At 41.3% G+C, this 26,480-nt stretch overlaps 1 protein-coding gene across 4 annotated transcripts in view; it reads left to right on the forward strand.

The window, feature by feature from the left end:
• Positions 1-1,749: 1,749 nt before the first annotated feature.
• ACOT12 (acyl-CoA thioesterase 12) overlaps positions 1,750-26,480 on the forward strand; it is a 58,621-nt gene continuing 33,890 nt past the window's right edge. The window contains exons 1-4 of one of the 4 annotated variants that reach the window (XM_032276988.1): positions 1,750-1,914; positions 6,424-6,493; positions 14,700-14,760; positions 23,566-23,667. In XM_032276988.1, the coding sequence (XP_032132879.1) occupies positions 1,788-1,914; positions 6,424-6,493; positions 14,700-14,760; positions 23,566-23,667 (360 nt within the window). In that variant the 5' untranslated portion in view covers positions 1,750-1,787. Of the gene's footprint in view, positions 1,915-6,423; positions 6,494-14,699; positions 14,761-23,565; positions 23,668-26,480 lie in introns of those variants that run through there. The other 3 variants (XM_032276979.1, XM_032276996.1, XM_032277007.1) reach the window with 3 other exon arrangements.

The following is a 26,480-nucleotide window of genomic DNA, read 5'->3' on the forward strand; positions in this document are numbered from 1 at the left end:
GAATAATAATCTCATCTATCAATTCCTAAATTATGATGATCCGTCAATACAGAAGACATTTCTTAAAAGGCATTCAGAATTTCTTAGGCATTTTCCAAGGAGGAGGGCCAAAAGTGATGACAGTAATAACATTACCATTGAAATAAGCGCATAGCTACATAATGGGACCATGTTGGATACACAAGTTTTTGTTTGTTTTTAGAAGTTATTTTAATGCCTTTTATATAAGTCAAACTTCATGCTTGCCTCAATGAAAGCTTGAATTGTCCTGAAACCTATACACAGAGGCTCCTAAAAGCTAGCAAGTCAACATTTCCTTACTTCCCCTCTTTCATTAAAAAAGAAAAAAAATTTTTAAAAAGGAAACAAAAATACCAGATCTCCACTCTGATGTCCCCATGCTGGGGCTTGGCACACCAAAGGTATAAGGATGAAAAGGTATACCAATTCGTGAGAGTCGGCTAGGTTTCTTGGTGCTATTCTGGACAGTCAAGAGCCCTGGGTTCCGGCTTGTGATCCGGGTCGCTTAGCAGCTCCCATCTCCTCAGCTGCTTGCTCCACTTCTCCTGGACGCTGCTCCATGTCTCCAGCTTTCCAGTTCTCCGTCGAAAATGTGCTTCCTGGTGCAGCCTCCCCTGACGGTCAGACATCCACCAATCCCTTAGATGCTGGAGGTTTTCTGGAGACGCTGTTTCTGTAGTCACTGATAGCAGCTCTAGAAAGTGTAACAGCTTTAGTATGTCAAAAGCTGAGTACAAAACCTCTCATTGAATGTCGTAGATTTTTTAAAGATAGAAATGGGCTCTCACAGTGTTGTGCAGGCTCTTGAACTCCTGGCCTTAAGCGATCCTTCCACCTCTGCTGCCCAAAGTGCAGGGATTACAGGCGTGAGCCCCTGTGCCTGGCGAATGTCGAATGTTCTAGATTTTGTTTCCTGTTAAGACAAGATTATTTTGGGATTTGTGGGGACCATTAGTAACAAGGTGACCGGTTTTTTGTTTGTTTGTTAAGACGGGGGTCTCGCTCTGTCGTCCAGGCTGCAGTGCAATGGCGCCATTTCCGCTCCCTGCAACCTCCGTCTCACGGGTTGAAGCCAATCTCCTGCCTCAAGGGTGACAGTTTCTAATCTGAAATTCACTAGATAAAAATAAAAATGTTAACTTTCTCTTGTTGCGTGACTGATGCACCTAAATACATCTTCTTCTGTAAGGTTTGTGCGGCCGTGGGAGCAATTTCGTAACAAAATGATCTTTGGAGCCATTATAATTTCCCAAGAATCAGACGGTGGATTTTGAACTAGGGCTCGTGTAGGGAGTGCCTGCTCTGCCTGACAGTCAACAGCCAGGAAGCAAATGCCACAAACATCAAATACTCTGAAATCAATTTCTAAAGGAAATGCTCTACATTCTCCACAGGCCATGAATTCTCTTCGTTCTTGCCGCCCCCTGCCGCCAAGTTCCCCAGGCGGATAAGCGTTTCCCCAACCCCTCGGCCAGGGCGGTGCCCGGCCGCGTCTCGTTTCCTCGCACCGCGGCCCTCGCTACCCGGCAGCACCCCCCACCCCTGCGCGCTTCCAGGGCTTCTCCCGAGACCCGAGAGCCCTGGCCTTCACCCCCCTCGCGATAGTCCTGGGGCGACACTGCGGGCACCCGGCAGTGTGAGGGCCAGGGGTTCGCGGCCCGGGCGGGCTTGCCGGCGCCCTTTGGAGCGGGGCGGGCGGGGCGGGGCGGGTGGAGCGGGCATGGCCGGGCTTCGGGGGCCGAGGGCTTCGTGCTCTTGTCCTGGCCATGGAGCGGCCGGCGCCGGGCGAGGTGCTCATGAGCCAGGCCATCCAGCCTGCGCACGCCACTGCCCGCGGCGAGCTGAGCGCCGGGCAGCTGCTCAAGTGGATCGACGCCACCGCCTGCCTGGCGGGTAAGCGGGCGCCGGGGCTGCGGGGAGGCGCGGGGCGGAGGAGGAAGGCGAGGAAGGGACTTGCAGAGCTGAGCCCAGAGCAACCAGGGGCAGGGGGGATGCGACAGTGCACCCGCGCGGGGCATGGCCGAGACCGCCGGTTCCCAAATGTGTGGGTGTCAGGACTCCTTCATCTCATTAAATAAATGGGGAGCCCAGAGAGCGTTTGCAGAGTTTTTTGTTTAGTTGTTGTGGTTGTTGTTGTTGAGACAAGGCCTCACTGTCGCCCAGGCTGGAATGCAGTGGCGCCATCAGGGCTCGCTGCAGCCTCGACCTCCTGGGCTAAAGCGATCCTCCTACCTCAGCCTCCAGAGTAACTGGGACCACAGGCACATACCACCAGGACCAGCTCATTTTTCGGGTGTTTTTGTTTCGTTTTGTTTTTGTAGAGATGGGGCCGCTATGTTGCCCAGGCTGGTCTCAAACTGGTGAACTCAAGTGATCCTCCCACCCCAGCCTCCCAAAGTGTTGGGATTACAGGCGTGAGCCACAGCACCCAGCCAGCTTTTGTTTAGGTTATTTATATCATATTTACCATATCGGAAATTTAATATTTTAAATTTATTTTTAAAAAAGAAATGGACTACACATTAACATAACCTTTTTAATTAAAAAATAACTATTTTTGACAAGAGCGAAAGCGTAGTGAGAGGAGTGTCTATAGATTACATCCTGGTGAGTCTCTCTAAGGCCTGGTTAGTGGAGGATTGCTGACTTCTCAGACCTGGTTCTGCATTCACCGTGTTGCTATCACACCCTTATGTAGTCTCTGGGAAACACTGTTCTTGTGAGAGAATGACAGTGAAAATGGCAAGAACATGTATTATGGACTGAATTATGCCCCCACGCTACCCACCAAAATTTATATGTTGAAGTCCTAACCCCTGGTGTGGTTGTATTTTTTGGAGTGAAGATTTAAGGCTAACGAGGTCGTAAGAGTGGAATCCTGGTTCCATACAATTAATGTCCTTATAAGAAGAACACCAGAGAGCTTCCTCTCTCTGCCATGTGAGGCCACAGCAGGAAGACACCATCCACAGGAAGATGCCATCCACAGGCCAGGAAAAGAGCCCTCGCTAGGATCTACATAGGCAAGCACCTCCATCTGCAACTTCCCTGCCTCCACAACTGTGAGAAATCAATGACTTGTTTAAGCCTGATTTTTTTGTTTTTTTGTTTTTGTTTTTGTTTTTTGAGACGGAGTCTTGCCCTGTCACCCAGGCTGGAGTGCAATGGTACAGTCTTGGCTCACTGCAACCTCCACCTCCCAGGTTCAAGGGATTCCCCTGCCTCAGCCTCCCGAGTAGCTGGAACTATAGCGGCGCACCACCACACCTGGCTAATTTTTTGTATTTTAGTAGAGACAGGGTTTCACCATGTTGGTCAGGTCTCAATCTCCTGACCTCATGATCCCAAAGTGCTGAGATTACTGGCGTGAGTCACAGAGCCCAGTCCGTTTTTGTTTTGTTTTTGTTTTGAAACAGGATTTGACATTGATTATATTAATGTAATAATGGAAACATGAATACAAAATTAATCCACACATAGGAAAAAGAAACAATACAGAAACCATTGCGGTTGCTAATAATAATATGCCTATTTCCAAGGCAACAGAATGCATTATGAGACTACTGAAGTGACTTTTATTTACCTTGCTTAGTGCCTCTGTCTTGTGATAGAAAAACAGTGGCCCACCTGCGGTTGTCATCATTCCTATGGCCTGACATCTTTGGAAACCCGGACCATGGAAAGATCCAACTGTCAATCAATTACTCTATACCTTAGTAGTTAGGTTACTATTAGTAGTATAATATTAATAATTAACAATATCAATATTTCTAATATTAAGAAAACCTGTATGAAAAATTTGGTTTGGGAAGCATGAATAATGCCCGTGTTAAACACTCTATGGTGATCAGAGGCACCACCTCAGCCAGGGACATTATTTAGCCAATGTGTAACTGAATCTGTGTAGTAATACAAGACTGATTTCTCTGGTATTTTCTTAGAGTTTTTTATAGGCTGGCATTTCTCTTTAGCCACATTACTGCGATCCCAGTCATGGCCCCAAGGCATTGCTATGACCCCTAGGCACTGCTGGATTCCAAAATGTCTTCTCAATATTTAAAGGAGATGAAATATTCTCACTATCCTCACTTCTGTCAGTGGCCCCATTATTTTTCCAGTCCCTGAAGTCTAAAGGCTTGAAGCCGTCTGAGTAATCCTCTATCCCACATGTCCATTTATTATTTTGGAACATCTCATGCGGACATTTTTCTCTCTATTTGTGAATCTTTTCCAGGGTTTACTGTCTCCGCAGTGCCACCCAACTCATCTAGTTGAGCAAGTCAAAAGTCTAGGAGTCATCCTTGATATTTCTCTCTCCACTTTACTTCTGCCTTCATATACTCTATGCATGGACCAAATTCTATTACTGTTACCCCTAGAGGAATCTGTGAAATCCAGCCGCTTTGCTGCATCCTCAAAGCAACCATCTTATCCAAGCTGTCATCATCTTTCTTGCGGACTTCAGCAGTGACTTCCAAAGTCTCTCTATTCATTCTGGTCTTCTCTCCACACTGCTTCTGAAGTATTCTTTGAAGATGCTAATCTGATCTTGTCATATGTTTTGTTCATTTTTCTTTCTTTTCTTCACCAAGGGCTGTAAGGATTTTTCTAACATGTTAATCTCCCACAGATAATAATTATTAACTCTGGGCAAGACACTAAATAAAAAAGACAAGGCAAGTGAAAAGTGAACAAAAGTAGGCTTAGAATGCTTGAAAGCTCACACATGAAAGAACAGAATGGTGTTGGCTCTTTCTGTTTTTGTTTTTTAAATGACTTTAAGCCTGAAAGGAAATGCCAGTCTGCCCCCAGCTATAGTTCTGATGGAAAACCCACAGGCTTGCTGGTTTGGAGAGCCCAAAGACAGGGTTTGGGAAAAGCACAGCTACTGAACTATGAAAGGGAAAGTTCCAGAAAGGAAGGAGCCGGAGAGACAGAGCCCTAAAATCTATCTCCAATCTTTGCCCAGGTATCTGGCAAATCTTGAATCATGTATACATAGGACAGACTCCAAACCTCCTAGCTGAGGTCAAAATAACTGAAAATAGTTGTGCCCATCTCTAGGTAGACAGAATTATAGCTTCAGTTTGGTCAAGTTAACTGCTTGCTTTAAAAAACAAAAACAAAACCAACACTTTTCAGAGAAACAGTTTCTATAATGGATCACTCACAATGGCTAGGATATTATCGAAAATTACTTGACATACAAAGGGAAACATGATTCATTCTTAAGAGAAAAGACAAATCAATGGAGATTCATCCCTAGATAACCCTCAGGCTGGAATTAAGCTTCAGGAATTTTAAAGCAGCTAGCATAACTGTGCTCAAGAATGTAACGAAAAATATGATAATGAACATTGCTGTAATCCCAGTACTTTGGGAGGCTGGAGATGCTGTGGATCACTTTAGGTCAGGAGTTTGAGACATGGTGAAACGCTGTTTCTACTCAAAATACAAAAATTAGCCGGGTGTGGTGGCGGGCATCTGTAATCCCAGCTACTCGGGAGGCTAAGGCAGGAAAATTGCTTGAATCTGGAAGGTGGAGATTGCAGTGAGCCAAGATTGTACCACTGGACTCCAGCCAGGGAAAAAGAATGAGAATCCGTCTCAAAAGAAAAAGAAAAAAAAAAGGTTGAAAGGTAGTACATTTCTGCAAAGTAATAGAAACTTTTTTTTTTAAGCCAAATGGAAATTCCAGAACTGAAAAATATAGTGTCTAAAATAATAAAGTCTATGGACAGGCTTACCAGCAGAATGGACATGGCTGAAAAAAAAGCAAATGCAAAAATACATCAACAGAAATTATCCAATCTAAGAACAGAAAAACAAATGAATTTTAAAAATAGTTTATGCATACTGAATTTGGCATAAATTTGGTAATAATAAAATAAATATTGACTATCTACTATGTGCCCATCTCTCTCTTCTTCTCCGATACCCAGAGAAGATCCTCGTTGATTTGGGTTGACTAAGGGCTTCCCATACTGCTCAGTGCTTACAGTGGTTAAATCATTTAAACAGATTCTGCTGCTGGTTATGTGGGCAAGTGGATACACCTGTGATGCTTTGATTTGAAAACAAGGATAGTACCTGATAAAATATTTAAAGTCATCACCAACTTGCTAAAATTGCTATTTCAATAGCAAGATTTGCTGGATATTGGTATTGAATTTCAACTACAAGATCATGTAAGTTAAAAATTAGGATAAAGTGCCGTAATTACCATACAGTAGAAACATAACTTACGAGCAGAGAAGCTCGTGAAAGTGTGGGCACAGTGGTACTATGATGAATGAGGGATGGGTGACTAAAATCAATGCACATACATTTCATTCCTTTCCCTTATACTGAAATATTCTAATGTCACCACTAAAGCAGCACCTTTTTCTGTATTTCTTGAAGCTGAGAAACACGCTGGAGTTTCCTGTGTTACAGCCTCGGTGGATGACATACAGTTTGAGGAGACAGCTAGGTAAGTGACACTGCTCTGTCGCTCCTTTCTCCTGGGTTTGTTGGTTCATTTGGGACATGTACTGGTGGCACCTGAGCTTATTCATGCAGCGGTAGTGATCTTGTTTCTTAATTAAATAACGTGTGACCCAATTTAAGTAAGTAAAAAAAAATAATCGCAGGGCCTACTTATAATAAACACTCTAAGTATAACTTCACAGTCTTAATTTCGTGGAGAAATAGCTCTCAGCCTTAGATGCATTGTGGTGTAAGGCATAACCCCTACCTGCAGCAATAATCAACCCGCAGACACTCTTGCTTTATCAATACCTCTCTACACTCCTGCAGATGCCTGGATTGTTTTGAGGAAAATCCCAAGCATCATCTATAACTATATATATATATATTTTTTTAATTGTCTCACTCTGTTTCCCACACTGGAGTGCAGCGGTGTGATCTCAGCTCACTGCAACCTATTCCTCCTGGGCTCAAGTGACCCTTCTGCCTCAGCCTCCCAGGTAGCTGGGACTATAGGCCTGCACCGCCATGCCCACGTGGCTAATTTTTTTTGGATATATATTTTTTCATCATTTTGTCCAGGCTGATCTCGAACTCCTGGGCTCAAGCAATCTGCCCACTGACCTCCCAACGTGCTGAGATTACACGCTTGAGTCACCATGCCTGGCCAGTATAAGCTAATTATTAAAGTCTCCTTCCTCTACTAGAAGAATTATTAAAGATAATGAGTATCTTTATGATGATGGTGAATTTCATCATTAGGTTGTTAGGTAAACACTAATTCATCTGAGTAGAGAGAGTAAATTATGAAAAACATTTTGTGTGTGAAAGTGCTTGTATGCTTTACCATCTCTTATTGCAGAAAATCTCAAGATACACAAACATTTCGAACGTGCACATTTAGGCTGGTAATTGCAAAAACCACCATTACTTTTGCACCAACCTATAAAACAAGAGAGGATAGTACCGTGTATCCCAAGGACCCTTCACCCCCAGCTGCAGCAATAATCAACCCACAGACACTCCTGCTTTATCAATACCTCTCTACACTCCTCCACATGCCTGGATTGTTTTGAAGAAAATCTCAAGCATCATCTATAAATATTTCAGTCTATACAGCACTCATCACTTAATGACGGGCTACGTTCTGAGACATGCATCACTAATGATTTCATCCTATGCGAACGTCACAGAGTGTGCTTACACAAACCTCCACAATGCAGCCTCTTACGCACCTAGGCCATGTGGTATGGCCTGCTGCTCCTATGCTGCAAACCTGTGCAGCCTGTTGCTGTACTGCAAACTATAGGCAATTATAACACAATGGTAAGTATTTGTATATCTAAACGTAGCTAAACAGAAAAAAGATACAGTAAGATACAGTATAAAAGAAAAAAAAAATGGTACATCTGTATAGGGCACTTACCACGAATGGGGCTTGCAAGGCTGGAAGTTACTTTGCATGAGTCAGTGAGTGAGTGCTGAGCAATGTGGAGGGCCGAGACCCTACCTAACGCTACCATAGACTTTACAAATACCACGCATTTAGGTTACACTACATTTATGAAAATAGTTTTCTTTAATTATAATTAACCTTAGCTTACTGTAACGTTTTTACTTTATAAACTTAAAAAAATCTTTTTGGCTCTTTTGTAGTAATACTGAGCTTAAAACACAAGCCTTTTGTAGAGATGTACAAAAATATTTTTCTTTGGCCGGGCGCAGTGGCTCACACCTGTAATTCCAGCACTTCGGGAGGCTGAGGTGGGTGGATCACGTGGTCAGGAGATTGCGACCATTCTGGCCAACATGGTGAAACCCCGTCTCTACTAAAAATCCAAAAAAAAGCTGGGTGTGGTGGCATGCACCTATAGTCCCAGCTACTCGGGAGGCTGAGGCAGGAGAATTGCTTGAACCCGGGAGGCAGAAGCTGCAGTGAGCCGAGATCGCACCACTGCACTCCACTCCAGCCTGGCGACAGAGTGAGACTCCATCTCAAAAAAAAAAAAAATTTCTTTAAGTCCTTACCTTATTCTATAAGCTATTTTCTATTTTAAAAATTCATTGTTGTTTTTTTCACTTTTTAAACTTTTTTTATTAAAAACTATGACACAAACACATACACTAGCTTAGGCCTGCACAGGGTCGGAATCACCAGTCTCACTGTTCTGCTTCCACATCCTGTCCCACTAGAAGGTCTTACAGGATTTAGTAAACCAGGATTCCATTTAGGCGATATGTTTCTTAAGTGTGCTTTAACATATAACTTTCCCTTCCTTCTATCTTGCAATTTATTTTTTAAAGAAACCTGGTCATTTGTCTTATAGAATTTACACATTCTGTATTTGCTCACTATAGCCTTGATAAATGTGTTCTCCTGTCTTTTGTATTTCTTGCAATCTGACAGTTACCTCTAAAAACTGAATATGATGACGTTTTGATTTTTTTTTCTTTGATATGGACTCTTGCTCTGTTGCCCAGGCTGGAGTGCAGTGGCACTGTGATCTTGACTCACTGCAACCTCTGCCTTCCAGGTTCAAGCGATTCTCTTGCCACAGTTGAGAGGCAGTAGCTGGGACTACAGGCACATGCCACCACGCCCAGAGAATTTTTGTATTTTTAGTAGAGGTGAGGTTTCGCCATGTTGGCCAGACTGGTCTCAAACTCCTGACCTCAGGTGATCTACCCACCTCAGCCTCTCACAGTGTTGGGATTATAGGCGTGAGCCACCATGCCCGGCTGATGAAGGTGTGATATTTTGGTAAAAACATCTCATGTCAAGAGCACATAACATCTAATGATCATAGGCCACAACCATTCTGTCATTAGACATTGGAAACATGGTAATATACTAATTCTTTCATTTCTTCTTCATGTATTTTCTGAAATGCTTCTCTAGAGGGAAACACTGACTAATGACCTGAGTACCCTGAGGAAAAGTGTGTCCAGGAAAGACAGGCTTGACTCTTTCCCTTTACTCATTAGGAACCTATGGATGTTCATGTATTTGATGTGTTACAATTCACCAATGTTGTTAGTCTTTTTTGTTTATTTATTTATTTATTTTGAGAGACAGTTTTGTTCTTGTTGCCCAGGCTGGTGTGATCTCGGCTCACTGCAACCTCCGCCTCCCAGGTTCAAGCAATTCTCCTGGCTCAGCCTCCCGAAGTAGCTGGGATTGTAGGTGCCCGCCACCACACCCAGATAATTTTTTTTTATTTTTAGTAGAGATGGGGTTTCACCATGTTAGCCAGGCTGGTGTTGAACTCCTGACCTCAGGTGATCCACCTGCCTCAGCCTCCCAAAGTGCTGGGATTACAGGCGTGAGCCACCGTGCCTGGCCTATGTTGTTATTCTTACAGGAGCTCAGACTGCCCCCTCTTTGAGCAGTAGGAGCTTCTTCAGTTTAATTCCTAAGTCCCTTGAACAAAAGCTCAGAGTTAATAATTCCTTGGCCTTCTGATATGACATATTTCCAGCTCATCTTTTACCTTTGCCCCCACAAACTTGGAATCCATTATTTCTCCAAGAGTCCTGATTCCTTGCAGTAGAAATGAGAAGTAGAGACCACAGCCTGGGCAGGCAAGTTGCTCACTCACATCAGCATGGGCATTAGTTCTCGGCCTTTTCAGCAGATGGAATTAGGAATTATATGTTTTTAAAGCATTTATATTAATAAACTGTAATAATATAGGATATGGTTTTACTTAATTGATTTTTATGTCCGTATTTCTGATTATTTTATGCTGAGTATCTTGACATTTAAAGACAAACTTATTTGATTCAAATTAATATGTATATACACACATACACATTAATTAGATTCAGAATAACAGTACCGATATTGTCACTAATGAATAGGAAAGGTCATTTCAGATTATTTATGCAGTTTCCTTCTCAAACTATATCTCATCCTGTACAGTCAAGTCACGCTAATTTTAAGTCACTTGGAATAATCCTTTTCCATGTGGTTAAGCTACTGACTTCATACATTCTTAAGTTCACTTGTTTAATTTGCTTTTTGTTTTGTAGGAATGACTTTTATTTTTATTTAATTTTGTTTTATGGTTTAAAATATCTGCAGGTACCAGAGTCAAATATGGAAAACAGACCTATTTCATTCTGGGGAATCTAGCTCCTCTCTACCTTCCATCTAGGTCCCTCCCTCTCTGTATAACCATTTTATTTATTTTGTGGCTTATTCTTTTTTTAATGTAAAGAAACATTTATACGTATCCATATTATTTTAAAAATAAATTTCAACACACTATGCTCTTCTCCACTTCCCTTTTTTCACTTAAAATAAAAATGAGGTGGAGAAAAGTATATGTGGTGTATAAAGTATGCACTATAAAATATACAGTATTCCTATCTAGAAAATCACTCCATACCCATATGCAGTCACGTGCTGCATAGCGGCATTTTAGTCAGTGACAATGGTCCCATAAGATTTTAATGTTGGCCTGGTGTGGTGGCTCATGCCTATAATCCCTGCACTTTGGAAGGCTGAGGTGGATGGATCACCTGAAGTCAGGAGTTCAAGACCAGTCTAGCCAACATGATGAAACCTCATCTCTACTAAAAATACAAAAAACTATCTGGGGTTGGTGGTGCATGCCTGTAGTCCCAGCTACTCAGGAGGCTGAGGCAGGAGAATTGCTTGAACCCTGGAGGTGGAGGTTGCTGTGAGCCGAGATCACGCCACTGCATTCCAGCCTGGGCAACAAAAGCAAAACTCTGTCTCCAAAAAAAAAAAAGATTTTAATACTGCATTTTTATTGAACATTTTCTAAGTTTAGCTATATTTAGACACACAAATACTTTCATTGTGTTATGGTTGCCCACAGTATTCTGCATAGTAACATCCTCTACAGGTTTGTAGCCTAGGAGCAATAGGGTATACCACATAGCCTAGGTGTGTAGGAGGCTACACCATCCAAGTTAGGGTGGGCACACTCGATGATGTTTGCATAACAACACAATCACCTAATGAAGCCTTTCTCAGAACACATCCCCATCATTAAACTAGGCATAACTGTACGTAGATATTCTAGATATTCATCATTCCTTTTCATAGGTACCTAGTACTCCATTGTGGAGTGCGCTGCATTATTCAACTGGTCCTCCACTGATGAACACTGAGATTGTTTCCAGTCTTTTGCTATTACAAATAATATTTCAATATGTAGTCTTGTGCAGATGTATGTTTGTATTTTTGCCAGTATGTTTGTGAGATCTTTCTTTCTTTCTTTTTTTATTCCTTCCTTCCTTCCTTTCATTTTTTTTGTTTTTTTTTAATTTTTTTTTTGTTCTTTTTGAGACAGAGTCTTGGTCTGTTACCCAGGCTGGAGCGCAGTGGCATGACCTTGGCTCACTGCAACCTCTGCCTCCTGGGTTCAAGCAATTCTCCTGCCTCAGCCTCCTGAGTAACTGAATCTACAGGCACATGCCACCCGGCTACTTTTTGAATTTTTAGTAGAGATGGGATTTTGCCATATTGGCCAGGCTGCTCTCGAACTCCTGACCTTAGGTGATTTACCCGCCTTGGCCTCCCAAAGGCTGTGATTACAGGTATGAGCCACCATGCCTGGCCATTGTGGGACAGATTTCTAGAAATAGGATTGCTGAGTCAAAGGGTAAATGCATTATGTCATCTTATTAGATATTGCCAAATTTCTCTTCAGAGCAGTTGTTATGTAGGTTTTATCAGTTTTCAAACTAGTAAAATTAAGGATTAATAAAACTGTGCCAGAAATTTAAATTTGTTCAGATTTCTAGTTATAGAAATTATTTGCTTCAATAAATATGCATATATATGTATTATTAAACTCTTCCAGTTTTTCTGCCAAGAATGCTACAGATGATGACAGATACATGGAGTAACAATATGTGAGCAAAGCCATTGACCAGATGTGGTCGCTCTTCTAGGTAAACCCAACTGGTTCATCTTGTAGACTGTCCTTCATATATCTGGGCCGAGTGCAGTGGCTTATGCTGTATCCCAGCACTTTGAGAGGCCAATGCAGGAAGATCGCTTGAGCCCAGGAATTCAAGGCTCCAGTGAGCCATGATTGAACCACTGCACTCCAGCCTGGGCAATAGAGTGATATACGTATATCTGAACAAGCCTCTTTACTATGATTAAAATAGTATAAATTCCAATTATTTACCAGAAGCCTGAGTAGGGTAACGTTGTCAAGGCTTTGGAGCCAGATAAGACTAGGGTTTGAACTCCAGCCCTACCAGTCACTGACTATGTCACCTTCTAAGCCCATTTCCTCATGGGAATGAAATGAGAATGATAATGCCCACCTCATGGGGTTACTGCTCAGTGAATGACGTGTTGTTAGATTATGATACAAGGCATTTAGCATGTTGCCTGATTTACACACAGCATTCAATAGAGAGTAGTCACTGTTATTAGTATGGTCACACTGAGAAACATTACACTTCATTTAATTCATGACAAGGGTTTTTATTGTTAAAGAATTATCAATAATTCCTTTGTAATCTTTTGGACTTTATCTGTTCATGTCCCAGTATCCCAAAGAATGATTGGTCTCCTTGAAGTCAGCAGTTTTGTCTTGTTCATCACTGTATCCTCAGACCTGGCTTAATGCCAGGACTAGCCATAACTCAGTAAACGTTAGTGAAATGTGTAAGTTAGAAAAATAAATGATGCTTTTAAGAAGCTTGAGTATGAAGAAAAGAAAAACGTCTTGAGATAGAATAGGTTTGAGAGAAAGATTTTAGAAAGGAGAAGCCTTGAGCATTCTCCTGATGGAGAATCGAGAAAGGGGCAGAGATTGAAAGCAGAGAAGAGGGCTGGGTGCTGCTGTGGCTCACGCCTGTAATCCCAGCATTTTGAGAGGCCAAGGTGGGCAGATCACTAGGTCAGGAGTTCAAGACCAACCTGACCAACACGGTGAAATCCCGTCTCTACTAAAAATATGAAATTGAGTTGGGCGTGGTGGCGTGTGCTTGTAATCCCAGCTACTTGGGAGGCTGAGGCAGGAGAATCACTTGAACTCGGGAGTCAGAGGTTGCAGTGAGCTGAGATCGCTCCACTGCACTCCAGCCTGGGTGACAGAGTGAGACTCTATCTCAAAAAAAAGCAGAAAAGAACAGAGTTGATGACACAGAGCCAATAAGGGAGGGGACAGGGCCACAAGAGGATGGGACCAAGGGCACTGGTAAAGATAGAGATTAGGCCTTGAGAGATCCTCTTCCCCTGAAACAGAAACAGCAAAGAGAAAGGTGCATGCAGTTCAACCCTGAAGCTAAGGGAAAATAATGAAGGGGGCTTCTACTGGGTAACCTCTCACCTTCTTCTAAGGTGAAGGGATTAGAGCTGACTGATGAGCCTTAACACAGAAGATCTAGAACAACTTCAGGTTACACGATTGAAGTTTCAGTAATAGCAGGGAGTAAGTAGACCACTTGTCATCACTGAGGGCCCATACAAACCTGTTGAAGCTGATGGGGTTGCTTGCTTGCTTTTTTGTATGTTTGTCCATTTTTGTATTAACTAACATTTAAGAATATCAGCTGTGGCCAGGTACGGTGGCTCACGCCTATAATCCCAGCGCTTTGGGAGGCCGAGGCGGGTGGATCACGAGGTCAAGAGATCGAGACCATCCTGGTCAACAAGGTGAAACCCCGTCTCTACTAAAAATACAAAAATTAGCTGGGCATGGTGGCGTGCGCCTGTAGTCCCAGCTACTCAGGAGGCTGAGGCAGGAGAATTGCTTGAACCCAGGAGGCGGAGGTTGCGGTGAGCCAAGATAGTGCCATTGCACTCCAGCCTTGGTAACAAGAGCGAAAACTCCGTCTCAAAAAAAAAAAAAAGAATATCAGCTGTATAGATGTGCTGGTGTGTTTGTGTTAACTTCTCCTGGGGAAACAGCTGCTGCATAGTCAGTATGTGTTGGTTGCAGATTTGGAGCCAGGTCGCACACTACCTTTGCAGAGGCTCTTTTCTGTTTCAATACTGGTGGTCCACTAACACAATAAGTGTGGTTTACAGTGATCGGCCTTTGCTTTTAAGGATTGTCTTTTTCCATTATCGTTAACCTGAATTTCCCATGCGTGAACATTATCAGCATGATAAGGCAGAACTGCTTTATGGCATGCATGTAAGTAATCTTTAAGTCTGATCTAAAATGAAATGTGCTTGAACTACTGAGGTTTTTTTGTTTGTTTTCCCCTAGAATTGGACAAGTTATAACCATCAAAGCAAAAGTTACTAGAGCATTCAGCACAAGCATGGAGGTAAGAGGCACCTTTTCAAACGTCTGCCTGTTGGTGCTCACTTCTTCATTGTTTACAAAGGGCAGAGCAGGAGGCCTAGAGTAATATTTGGAGTTAATGAGATTCTGAGTTTCAGAAGACCCTGGAATGTGTAGTCAGGTCACAGGTAAATAATATGCAGCAGATGTTTTCACTGTTTCCTAGCTAAAATTCAACCAGGCACAGTGGCTCACACCTATAATCCCTAGCACTTTGGGAGTCTGAGGCAGGAGGATCACTTGAGGCCAGGAGTGAGGCCTGCCTGGGCAACATAGCAAGACCCAATCTCTAAGAAGAAAAAAGCAGTTACCCAGCACAGTGGTAAGTGCCTGCAGTCCTGGCTACTCAGGAGACTGAGTTGGGAGGATTGCTTGAGCCCAGGAGTTTGAGGCTACGGTGAGCTGTGATCGTACCACTGCACTCCAGCCTGGGTGACACAGCAACGCTTTGTCTCCAAAAAAAAAAACCACCACACACATTTCAACATGATACAATACACTATTTCTACATAGAAGGATATACAGGAAGTAAACCTGCAAGAGAAAAGGACACTCTTAATTCTTTGTAAAGTATCGATTTTATTTCTCAGTTATTCTGACTCTACCATTATTCTATCACTCTCTGATAGAAACTAGTTCCATAATTAACTAGCTTTTGAAAAGCAAGATAACTGGACTTTAGGAAGAAGATGAATTTAGAAGATTTTTCTTTTGCATCCCTTGGTTTTCCTTTCTCTACGATTATGAATACCTCATTCTTGGGGGGCTCTTGAGATCTCTATTCAGGTTACGTTGGCAGGAAAGGAGTTGCTGGATCTCATATTGCACCCTCCAGGTTGCTCAGTGGCAGTCCCTTTGATCTCTAGCCATGAAGACATGGAAGAGCTTGTATTTGTTTGCTAGGGCCGCCATAACAAAGCACCACAGACTGGGTGGCCTAATCACAGAAATGCATTGTCCCCTGGTTCTGGGGACTAGAAGTCCTACATCAAGATATGGGCAGGGCTGGTTTCTCTGAGGGCTGGAGGGAGAGTCTGGTCAAGCCATTCTCCTAGCCCCTCGTGGTTTTCTGTAGCCTTTGGTGTTTCTTGGCTTCTGCTGCATCATCGGATCTCTGCCTTCATCTTCACATGTGTTCTCCCTGTGCGGGTGTCTGCTTCCAAATTTCCCCTTTTTATAAAGATACCAGTCATATTGGATTAGAGGCCTGCTCCACTGCAGTCTGGCCTCATGTTAATTAATGACATCTGCAACGGCGCTATTTCCACATTTACATTCTAAGGTACTGGGAATTAGGACTTAAGAATTTGGAAGGGGAGGCTGGGCAAGGTGGCTCATGCCTGTAATCACAGCACTTTGGGAGGTCAGGGCGGGTGGATCAGGAGGTCAGGAGATTGAGACCATCCTGGCCAACATGGTGAAACCCCATCTCTACTAAAATACAAAAAATTAGCCAGGTGTGTTGGCATGCGCCTGTAGTCCCAGCTACTTGGGAGGCTGAGGCAAGAGAATAGTTTGAACCTGGGAGGTGGAGGTTGCAGTGAGCCAAGATCATGCCACAGCACTCCAGGCTGGTGACAGAGCGAGACTCCGTCTCAAAAAGAAAAAAGAATTTAGAAGGAGAAACGCAGTTCAACTATAACAACTGTTTTGACAGTAACTATGCCCTTGATGATGGCGTTAACCTGATGTGGTCACTTTCTACCATTATCCAAACAAACAGGAAACAAAGCACTTGAAGAAAGCAGAAAGGAAATGCTCATGAAAAAAACAAGCTCTGTCAGTGAATGGTGTTTCTGGACACTGTTTATTTATTCAACTGCGGGGCTCTTAGCCTTTGCACATAGGAGCCCCTGGCGTGGTCTGTCTCCTGAGGGCCACACACTCTCCTGATAGACAGTCCAAATATAGATAAAAGCTCCTTTACATTTCTCCTTTACCTCCTCTTCCCTGAGACAGCCTAGAATTTCTAAAGGAGGCTTATCTAAAAGCTAAGAAAAGAAAAACAAAACCCAGTGAGTTTGAAACCACAGATTTCTGATGCTAGAGAAAGTAAACCCTAGTGTCTACTGACTTTCCAGGCCTGATCCACTGTGCAGCATTTTGTTCTCTTTCTTCCTCTGCAAATCATGACTAGGCAGCCACTAGATTTTGTCTTACTTTCTACCACCTGATAGAAATTTCTTGAATTTTTTTTCCCCTAAATCTAGATACCAACTAAACATATTTATTTTTACTTTTTCAAACTGGACATGTCCTTTAGGGTCATCCTGTTCAATTTCACTTTCCTGCCACAACTGAGGCCAGCCCTCTGCTAATTTGCTGAGTAGAAATAAATGACTGACTTCCCCTGAATCCAAAGCAAGCAGGAACCCTGCTCTGTACCAACCCCACCTCCAGGGGATTCTCGGACTGTACTGATCAGTCCCTTCCGTCCTCTGGAGGGTGTGTGATGTGTTACTATTGATAGGTGATATTGGCCCATTTGCACTAAGAGCGCATTATGTGAGAGTGGGTTTTTTATTTATACTTTTTTTTGTCCTTTGAATATGTCTTTAAAAACCAGTTTCATTATTAGCTGGGCATGGTGGCATACACCTGCCGTCCTAGCTACTCAGGAGGCTGAGGTAGGAGAACCGCTTGAACCCAGGAGGCAGAGGTTGCAGTGAGCCAAAATTGCACCATTGCACTCCAGCCTGAAGAGAGAGCAAGACTCCATCTCAAAAAAAAAAAAAAAAAAAAAAAAATCATGACTGGGTGTGGTGGCTCATACCTGTAATCCCAGCACTTTGGGAGGCCGAGACATGTGGATCATGAGGTCAAGAGATCAAGACCATTCTGGCCAACATGGTGAAACCCTACCTCTACTAAAAATACAAAAATTAGCTGGGTATGGCAGCTTGCTGCCTGTAATCCCAGCTACTTAGGAGGCTGAGGCAGGAGAATGGTTTGAACCCAGGAGGTGGAGGTTGCAGTGAGCAGGGATTATACCCCTGCACTCCAGCCTGGTGACAGAGTGAGACTCTGTCTCTAAAAAAAAAAAAAAAAAAAAAAAAAAAAAAAAAAAAAAAAAAAAAAATCAGTTTTACTGAGATATATTTACATTAAAAACTCCCATTTTAATTATACATTTTGCTGGGCTTTGACAAAGTTACATAGTTAGAACACCACCACTGTAATACACAACATTCCCATCACTACACAAAACCCCCTCATTCCCCTCTGCAATCAGCTCCCTCAGGACTCAGCTTGTGGAAATCCCTCATTTACTTTAGGTCGGTACCCTTTTTTTTTTGGCCGTTTATTGAATTTTGTATAAATGGAATAATATATATAATCATTTGTATCTAGTTTATTTCACTTAGCATGATATATTTGATTTCTACTATTTGTTATTACATTATTCTCGTTCTATTAGTTTTAGTGTTTAATTTGCCTTTCTTTTTCTAGTGTCTTAAGGTAGAATCTTGGGAAATTGATTCAATTTTTCTTTTTTTCAAATGTAAGCATTTAAGATCATAAAATTTTCTTCAATGTATTGCTTTACTTGCATCTTTTTTCTTGTAAATTCTTCCCTAAACTCTAATCTGTCTAGATGTGTGTTGTCTCATTTCCAAGTCTCTGATAATATTTCCAAACATATCTTTATGTTTTTATATCTAATTTAATTCCTTTGTAGAGATAGAACATAATTTGTATAATTTCAATTATTTTAAATTTACTTAAACTTTTTTAATGACCCAAAATATGGACAATTTTGGTGAATGTTCTATATGTACTAGAAAACAATGTGGTGCTTACAGTCCTTATAGTCAGTGAAGTGTTCTGCAGATGTCAATAAGCCTAACTTGGTTCATAGCATTGTTCAAGTCTTCTATATTCTTTTATTTTATTTTATTTTATTTTTGAGATGGAGTCCCAGACGGAAGTGCAGTGGTGTGATCTCCGCTCACTGCAACCTCCGCCTCCAGGGTTCAAGCAATTCTCCTCCCTCAGCCCCTGGAACAGTTGGGATTACAGGCATGCACCACCCGCTAATTTTTGTATTTTTAATAGAGACGGGCTTTCATCATGTTGGCCAGGCTGGTCTTGAGCTCCTGACCTCAGGTGATCCACCACCTTGGCCTCCCAAAACGCTGAGATTACAGGCATGAGCCACTGCACCCCGCCAGGATTCTTAACTCTTCCTGATGTTGTGAGCCTTTTATCATTATGAAGTTTACCTTTTTATCTCTGGTTTTTGTTTGGAAATCTACTTTGTTCAATATTAGTTTAGCCAGGCAAGCTTTCTTTGGAATAGTGGGGTTTTTTTTCCTATCATTTTTCTTTTAACCTGTCTTTTATTTGTATATGTAAGTGGGTCTCTTATCAACAGAATATATTTAGATGCTATTTTTTAATTTAGTCTAACAATCTCTGCCTTCTACCTAAAGTATTTAAACTATTTACATTTGATTATCTATATGATAGAGTTGAAATCTATCATCTGGCTGTTTGTCTTCTATCTCTTCCATCTGTTCTTTGTTTCCCCCTGTCCCCATCTTTTCCTGCGTTTTTTAGAGTAATGTTTAGTACTCCATTTTATCTCCACTATTGATGCTTTAGTCATACATATTTGTTTCAGTTTTAGTGTTTTTTTCCTCAGATTTACAATACAACTACTTAACTTATCTGAGGCTACCTTCAAATAATATAACATCCCTTTGAGTCTGGTGTAATAACCTTATAACAGTGCACACTTCCCTTCCCATGTCCCAGCCTTTGTGCTGTTATTTTCATATCTTCTACATGCACATATGTAGGAGGTAAACCCTAAACTTCATAGTTATTACCTATGTTTTAGACGGTCAGTCATCTTTTAAAGAGAATAAAAATGAAAAGAATATATTTTATATATATACCCACATAGTTGCCATTTCTGGTGTTCTTTATTCTTTTGTGTATTGTATAACTCCAAATTTCTCCCTAGTGTCATTTCTCCTCTGTCTGAAGATACTCTTTTTGCACTTCTTTTTTCAGCTTTGTTTGATCTTTGTATTTAAAAGATGTTCATATTCAGCAGATATAGAATTCTAGCCTGGCTGCATTTCCCACCTCTCAGTACCCTACTGAGGTCTCTCCATTGTCTTTTGGCATGTATAGTTTTCTCTGAGAAGTCTGCTGTTATCCTTATCTTTGCTCTTCTTACATGCTGTGTTTTCTTTTTCTTTGACTGTTTTTAAATATTTTCTTGTCACTGGTTTTCAGCAAGTAAATTATTATATACCTTGGGGTTTTTTTCACACTTACTCTGCTGTGTTTTTTTTGAGCTACTGGATCTATGGATTTACCATTTCTAAGAAATGTGGATTTTTTTTCAGCTGTTACATCTTCTTTTTTTGTTTCTTGTCTTTTGTACTGTCCCTCCTTTTGGACTTTAGAATTTTAGACTTCTCATTAGTGTTCCACAGGTCACTGATACTGTTCTTTTTCTCTTTCAGTCTTCCTCTCTCTCCATGCTACATTCTGTGTAGCTTCTTTTGTCATCTTCAGCTTCACTGACTTTTTCCCCTGCATTGTCTAAACTGCTATTAATCTTACCTGGTTTGCTTTTATTTCAGATGTTATATATTTTTTTATCTTAGAAAGTCCCATTTAAGTATTTTTTATATTTTCCATTCTTTCCTCATTATTTTCATCTTTTTCTTTATATTAGGAGTCAGCAAACTATGGCCTATGGACCTGTTTTTATGAGTTTTTTTTTTTTTTTTTTTTTTTTTTTTGAGATGGAGTTTCACCCTTGTTGCCCAGGCTGGAGTGCAATGGCACAATCTCAGCTCACTGAAACCTCTGCTTCCCAGATTCAAGCAGTTCTCCTGCCTTGGCTTCCTGAATAGCTAGGATTACAGGCACATGCCAACACACCCGACTAATTTTGGTATTTTTGGTAGAGACAGGATTTCACCATGTTGATCAGGCTGGTCTCAAACTCCTCACCTCATGATCCACCCACCTTGACCTCCCAAAGTGCAGGATTGCAGGTGTGAGCCACTGTGCCTGGCTGAACAAAGTTTTTTTGGAGCACAGCTATATTCGTTCATTTCTGTTTTGTCCATGTTGCTATCACAGTACATTGACAGAGCTGAGTAGTTGCGATAGAGTCCATGTGGCTACAATACTTAAAATATTTACTGTCTGGCCTTATCCATTAAGAAGATGTTGCTGACTCCTGTTTCACATCTCTGAGTTCATGGTGCCTCTATTTAATTGCTATTTTAATATCCTTTGTTGTTGATTCCATTATTTCTGTTATCTGTTGTTTTATTTGTATTACCTTTCACCTAATAATTTTCTTGCATCTAGCAATTTCTATTGGATGCTGAACATTGTGAATTTTACATTGTTTAGTGCTGGCTTTTGTTACATTTCTTTAAAAAGAGTGTCGCCGGGCGTGGTGGCTCAAGCCTGTAATCCCAGCACTTTGGGAGGCCGAGGCGGGTGGATCACGAGGTTAAGAGATTGAGACCATCCTGGTCAACATGGTGAAACCCCGTCTCTACTAAAAAAATACAAAAAATTAGCTGGGCATGGTGGCACGTGCCTGTAATCCCAGCTACTAAGGAGGCTGAGGCAGGAGAATTGCCTGAACCCTGGAGGCGGAGGCTGCGGTGAGCCGAGATCGCGCCATTGCACTCCAGCCTGGGTAACAAGAGTGAAACCCCCTCTCAAAAAAAAAAAAAAAAAAAAAGAGTGTCAAACATTTCCTGGCAGGAAGATGTTGTTACTTGCAGATTGGTTTGAGCCTTTAAAGATCTATTTTAAGCTCTTCTATGGAAGATCTACAATACTCTACTCTAGGGTTACTTTAGCCCATCTTTGAAGTTGGGATCTTCTGTTACCTCTGTGAAGGTGTTGTATATTGTATATGTTTATGTACTGCACATGCATATGAAGATGTTGGAAATCTGGCCGGAGAGTACTCAAAAGATTCCCAGCTGTGTGCGAGTTCTTGGAATTGTTCATGTTACACTTTCCCAGGAACTGTGTGTTTCTCAGAAGCTGTTCTTGTCTGGCCTTGTGAGGTTTCACTCTGTATATGCTCCAGTTAGTATCAACCCAAAGATTCACATGCATATTTCTGGAATTCTTTGTTTTTTTAGCTTCCTTCTCTGGTACTCTACCTCACAAATTTTCGTTCTGTTCAATTTAGCAGAGTTAGGTTTTCCTTCCCTAACCCTAACTGTAAATTCCCTTTAGCCTGAGAACCTGGGAACACAGTGCTCTTCTCATTGTTTTTCCCTATTTGGCGATCACAGTCCTGTGTTGTCTGTTTTTATAGGTGTGACAAGAGATGCTTCCTATCAGGTTTCTAGTTGTTTTCACAGGATGTAATTCCAATCTTACCTAATGTCTTATAACACAATGAAATTTTTTCTAGCATATGTTTCTGAAACATTTGGTTATCACATATAACCAAATGTTCTAGTAGAAGATAGTGTTTAGAACTTATTTTAACACTCCAGAATTGTTGCTTTGTTTTTACTGTTAGATTTTTATATTTTATTTTTCATTTGCCCATTTTTCTAAAAGTAGAAAGCTGATTGAGTGTTGAAAGTTGGGAATAGATAGTTTAATTTTGGCTAATCACTGTCAAGTTAATTTAGGATTTACCATGTAAACACTAATTTGCATTTATGAGTTGAGTGACTTAAAATTAGTCATAGATTATTGATTATTCTTTTTACATGGTGTACATGGTAAAGATAGAGATATTCTTTATTGTTGATAACACAGTGCTGAGCTGTGCCTGAGATTGCTCATTAGTTTCAGAAGATAATATTACTCATCTGAGATATGTAGGGAAAAGGTTTATTAGCCAGACTCCACGGACAAGTCCTTGAGTTTACCGATACTTCTGCAAAGTGCCGTCTTGAGGACCAAGCTTCAGAGCTCTTTACACAGGGGAAATCTAGCCCATTTTAGTAACAACATAAAGTGTCTCAGCTACCTTCTTATTACTCCTGAAAAATTAATCACAGAAACAAAGCTGTAAATACATGATGCAATTCCATCCATGTTATCTTGGTTATGAAACTCTGAGACTATGCTGCCTAGAGAGATTGGAAAAAAACCAAAAAACTCTGAGAGTAAAGCCTAAAAGAAGTTACAGTACATCTCTCTGATAGGTTTATAAGGCAGTCACTAAGATCTTGTTTTCAAAAGCATATTTACTAATTAGGAAATTTAAAAAGGCTTGTCACATAATGCCAAATTTTAAAAAATGAGAACATAAAATTGTAAATACATTATAATAATTTTATATACACTTGCATATATACACACATATTTCATGTCATATGTATGGAATATGTTATGAAATATATATATATTATGTGATATGATATAATTATGTGTATATATTATATGACATTATGTATGTGTATATATTATATATGATATACATATCACATATGATATATAAAATGAAAAGCTAGAAGAAAATTTACCTAAAATTTAGAATTTTTATCTCCAGGTGATGGGATTACTGATAATGTATACTCTGGATAGTCAGAGTCCATAAATTTTACATGGTAAATAAATAATTTTTATAATCAGAAAAAGTTATTAGTCCAATGTTATATAACATTATTAAAATAATTCTATTGCTTAGAAATAAGTTAAAATTCTGGTTTCATTTTTAAAAAGAAAGAAAATAACGATGCATACATGTGATTAAAGTTTGAATGCTGAAATCTGAACTGTTTCTGGATGGCCAAGACTGTATTTGTTTACCTTTTTTTCATTTTAGATCGGTATCAAAGTCATGGTACAGGATGTGCTCACTGGCATTGAGAAGCTTGTTAGTGTGGCTTTCTCAACATTTGTAGCCAAAGCAGTTGGAAAAGAAAAGGTAAATTTTCTAGGCAAATATGTACCTGGCATGTAATTCAGGGACATAGTAACAATTGCATCTGAATTATTATAGAAAAAAATTACATTTCTTCTGACCATCAGATATACTTTCCCAAGATTTGTTATTCACCAATATTTATTGTAAAAGTTCTCATTCTTTGGTAACATCAAAAGAATAGGGGCTTTAGAGAAAAGTACCTTAGAGGAAAGAAAATATAGACAGTTTGTAAAATAGAAAAAAAAAATGCACGTTGTTTTAAATGATCTGAAGGTCATACTAGTTTCTTTAAAATACTACCTACTGGTCTAGTGCTTTGCATTTGTGGTCATATAACTCAAAACTGAGTTAAAATCATTTTTAAAAAGCAAGAGCAATTTAGCAAGCAGTTGCGGGTTATGGATTAATATTAATCATTGTTTAATATCTGAAGGAAAATTGTCAACATTGCTGAGTTATTGAAGTTTAAAAATAAGCTTTCGGCATCTAGGGTGAAAACACCTTCCAAAGCGATGCTTTGGTCTGATGAGCGTGCTTAGACAGCTGTGCTCCCCGCCCCGCCCTTGCCCCAGGCCAGTGCTGGGAATTTGCTCCTTATAATTTCTTGGCATTTTTTTTTCGGTGTCTGGGTGCCTTGAGGAGGGTCCCCATGTAGTCTAAACACTGTGATAATTCAATCTGGAATTTGAGTCTTTCACTCCAACAATCATCCCAGAGACACGGTGGTTTTCTCCTAGCTCCACTCCGCAGCAAGGAGAAGTACTTCTCTGTCTCTCTGTCCGAAGCCTTCTTCACACTGCCTCCCACTTTAAAGCCAGGCGAAGCAATGTTTCCACTGTACCCAGGAGAGGTGGCAGCAGAACCGCACTCACCAACCCCTCCTCCTCACCTGAGCCAGGAGGCACAGAGATGGGCTAGCGCTGAGTTGGACCATCATGATGCCAGCGGCAGGTGTCCCTGCAGAGCTTTGTACCCTGGGGCATTTCTCCCATTCTCTCTCTTTTTTTTTTTTAATCGGAGTCTCGCTCTGTCATCCAAGCCGGAGTGCAGTGGCATGATCTCAGCTCACTGCAACCTCTGCCTCCTAGGTTCAAGTGAGTCTCCTGCCTCAGCCTCCCAGCTAGCTGGGATTACAGGCTCCCACCACACCTGGCTACTATTTTTTTTTTTTTTTTTTTTTTTTTAGTATTTTTTAGTAGAGACGGGGTTTCACCATGTTGGTCAGACTGGTCTCAAACTCCTGACCACAAGTGACCCGCCTGCCTTGGCCTCCCAAAGTGTCGAAAGTACAGGCATGAGCCACCACACCCGGCCTCCACTCTCAGCCTAACATTAAACATGCTGCAAGGCAAATTCATATTGCCCAAGGGTGTTGTTTTTCAAATGGAAGTTCATATCAGCTAATTCTGTTATTAAAAATGCAGTTTTCTGGGTCATGTCTTGGACCTACTAAATTATAATCACTAGTGTGTAATCTTGGAATCTGTATACTTCCCCAAGCATCCCACAAAGCCTGTGTCCACTAAAATCTGAAACACTGAGGTAGTCTTCCCAACCATTCTGTTTTTCCTGGCATCCCCACAAATCTACAGCCTCTTGGAAATGAGAGAATATGGAATGGGTGCAGGTGCCCGTATCTGAAAGCAAATAACAAAGGAATGCACCTTGCCATCCCATTCTTTCACATGGGACAGCAGAGGAGGGCTGTCATTTTCCCCCTCTAGCCTCAGACTTCTCACTCTAACTTCACAGATACGTGGAATAAGAGTCCACCAGGCGTGATGGCTCACACCTGTAATCCAGCACTTTGGGAGGCCGAAGGAGGCAGATCACCTGAGGTCAAGAGTTCAAGACCAGCCTGACCAACATTGAGAAACCCTGTCTCTACTAAAAATACAAGAATTAGCCAGGTGTGGTGGTGCATACCTGTAATCCCAGCTGCTTAGGAAGCTGAGGCAGGAGAATCGCTTGAACCCAGGAGGCGGAAGTTATAGTGAGCCCAAATCCCGCCATTGCACTCCAGCCTGAGCAACAAGAACAAAACTCCGTCTCAAAAAAATAAAAGAATATAATAGTCACACTTCAGTCCAATCTCTCTTGAGACTGAAGAACTGGTTTCTGAAAGTGGAAAGTCAGATCTGTTATGGTGCTAGCATAATTGGTTGGTCCACATAACCTTAATTAAAGCACCTTTACAGACTAACTTATTTCCCAGTTGTTAGTATGCTGGTTTAGTAGCTCATCACAAAGAGACCCATTGAAAAATTAGTGGTTTGGTTTGAACCCATAGTACTACTTGAATCTCTGTTCAAAGTGAGTTTATTCCAGGATGAAATTGGTTCACAGCATAATGTAGGCTGATTAAAAACCAAAAAGAAATTGGCAATGATTAACCAGACTTAGTTCAACAACTGCACAGGCCAGATTGTTGAAAGGACTTGCAAGACTCCACAGGGTACAGTCATGCAAGGCCTTACTAAGCTAAAGTGGATGGTGCAGCGGGAGAAAGCAGGCACAGGCCTGCCTCAGAGAGGGTCGAGGCCTCCAGGCACAGCCTGCTTCAGGGGCCTTAGTCACACAAAGTGTACTTCTGCAGAACAGGAATCAGCAAAACACATGTGAGGTATATTGGTTTCAGGAGAACCAGTGCACAAGTTTACCAAGCAGTATTATATACCCTGCTAGTCACACGACTAAAACAATGCTACAAAAATTGTTAAATTGGGCTGGGTGCCGTGGCTAACACCTATCCCAGTGCTTTGGGAGACTGAGAAGGAAGGATTGCTTGAGGCCAGGAGTTTGAGACCAGCCTG

Source organism: Sapajus apella, unplaced genomic scaffold, assembly GCF_009761245.1.
Source record: "Sapajus apella isolate SASKATOON/1434 unplaced genomic scaffold, GSC_monkey_1.0 scaffold1, whole genome shotgun sequence".
NCBI classification, from domain to species: Eukaryota; Metazoa; Chordata; class Mammalia; order Primates; family Cebidae; genus Sapajus; species Sapajus apella.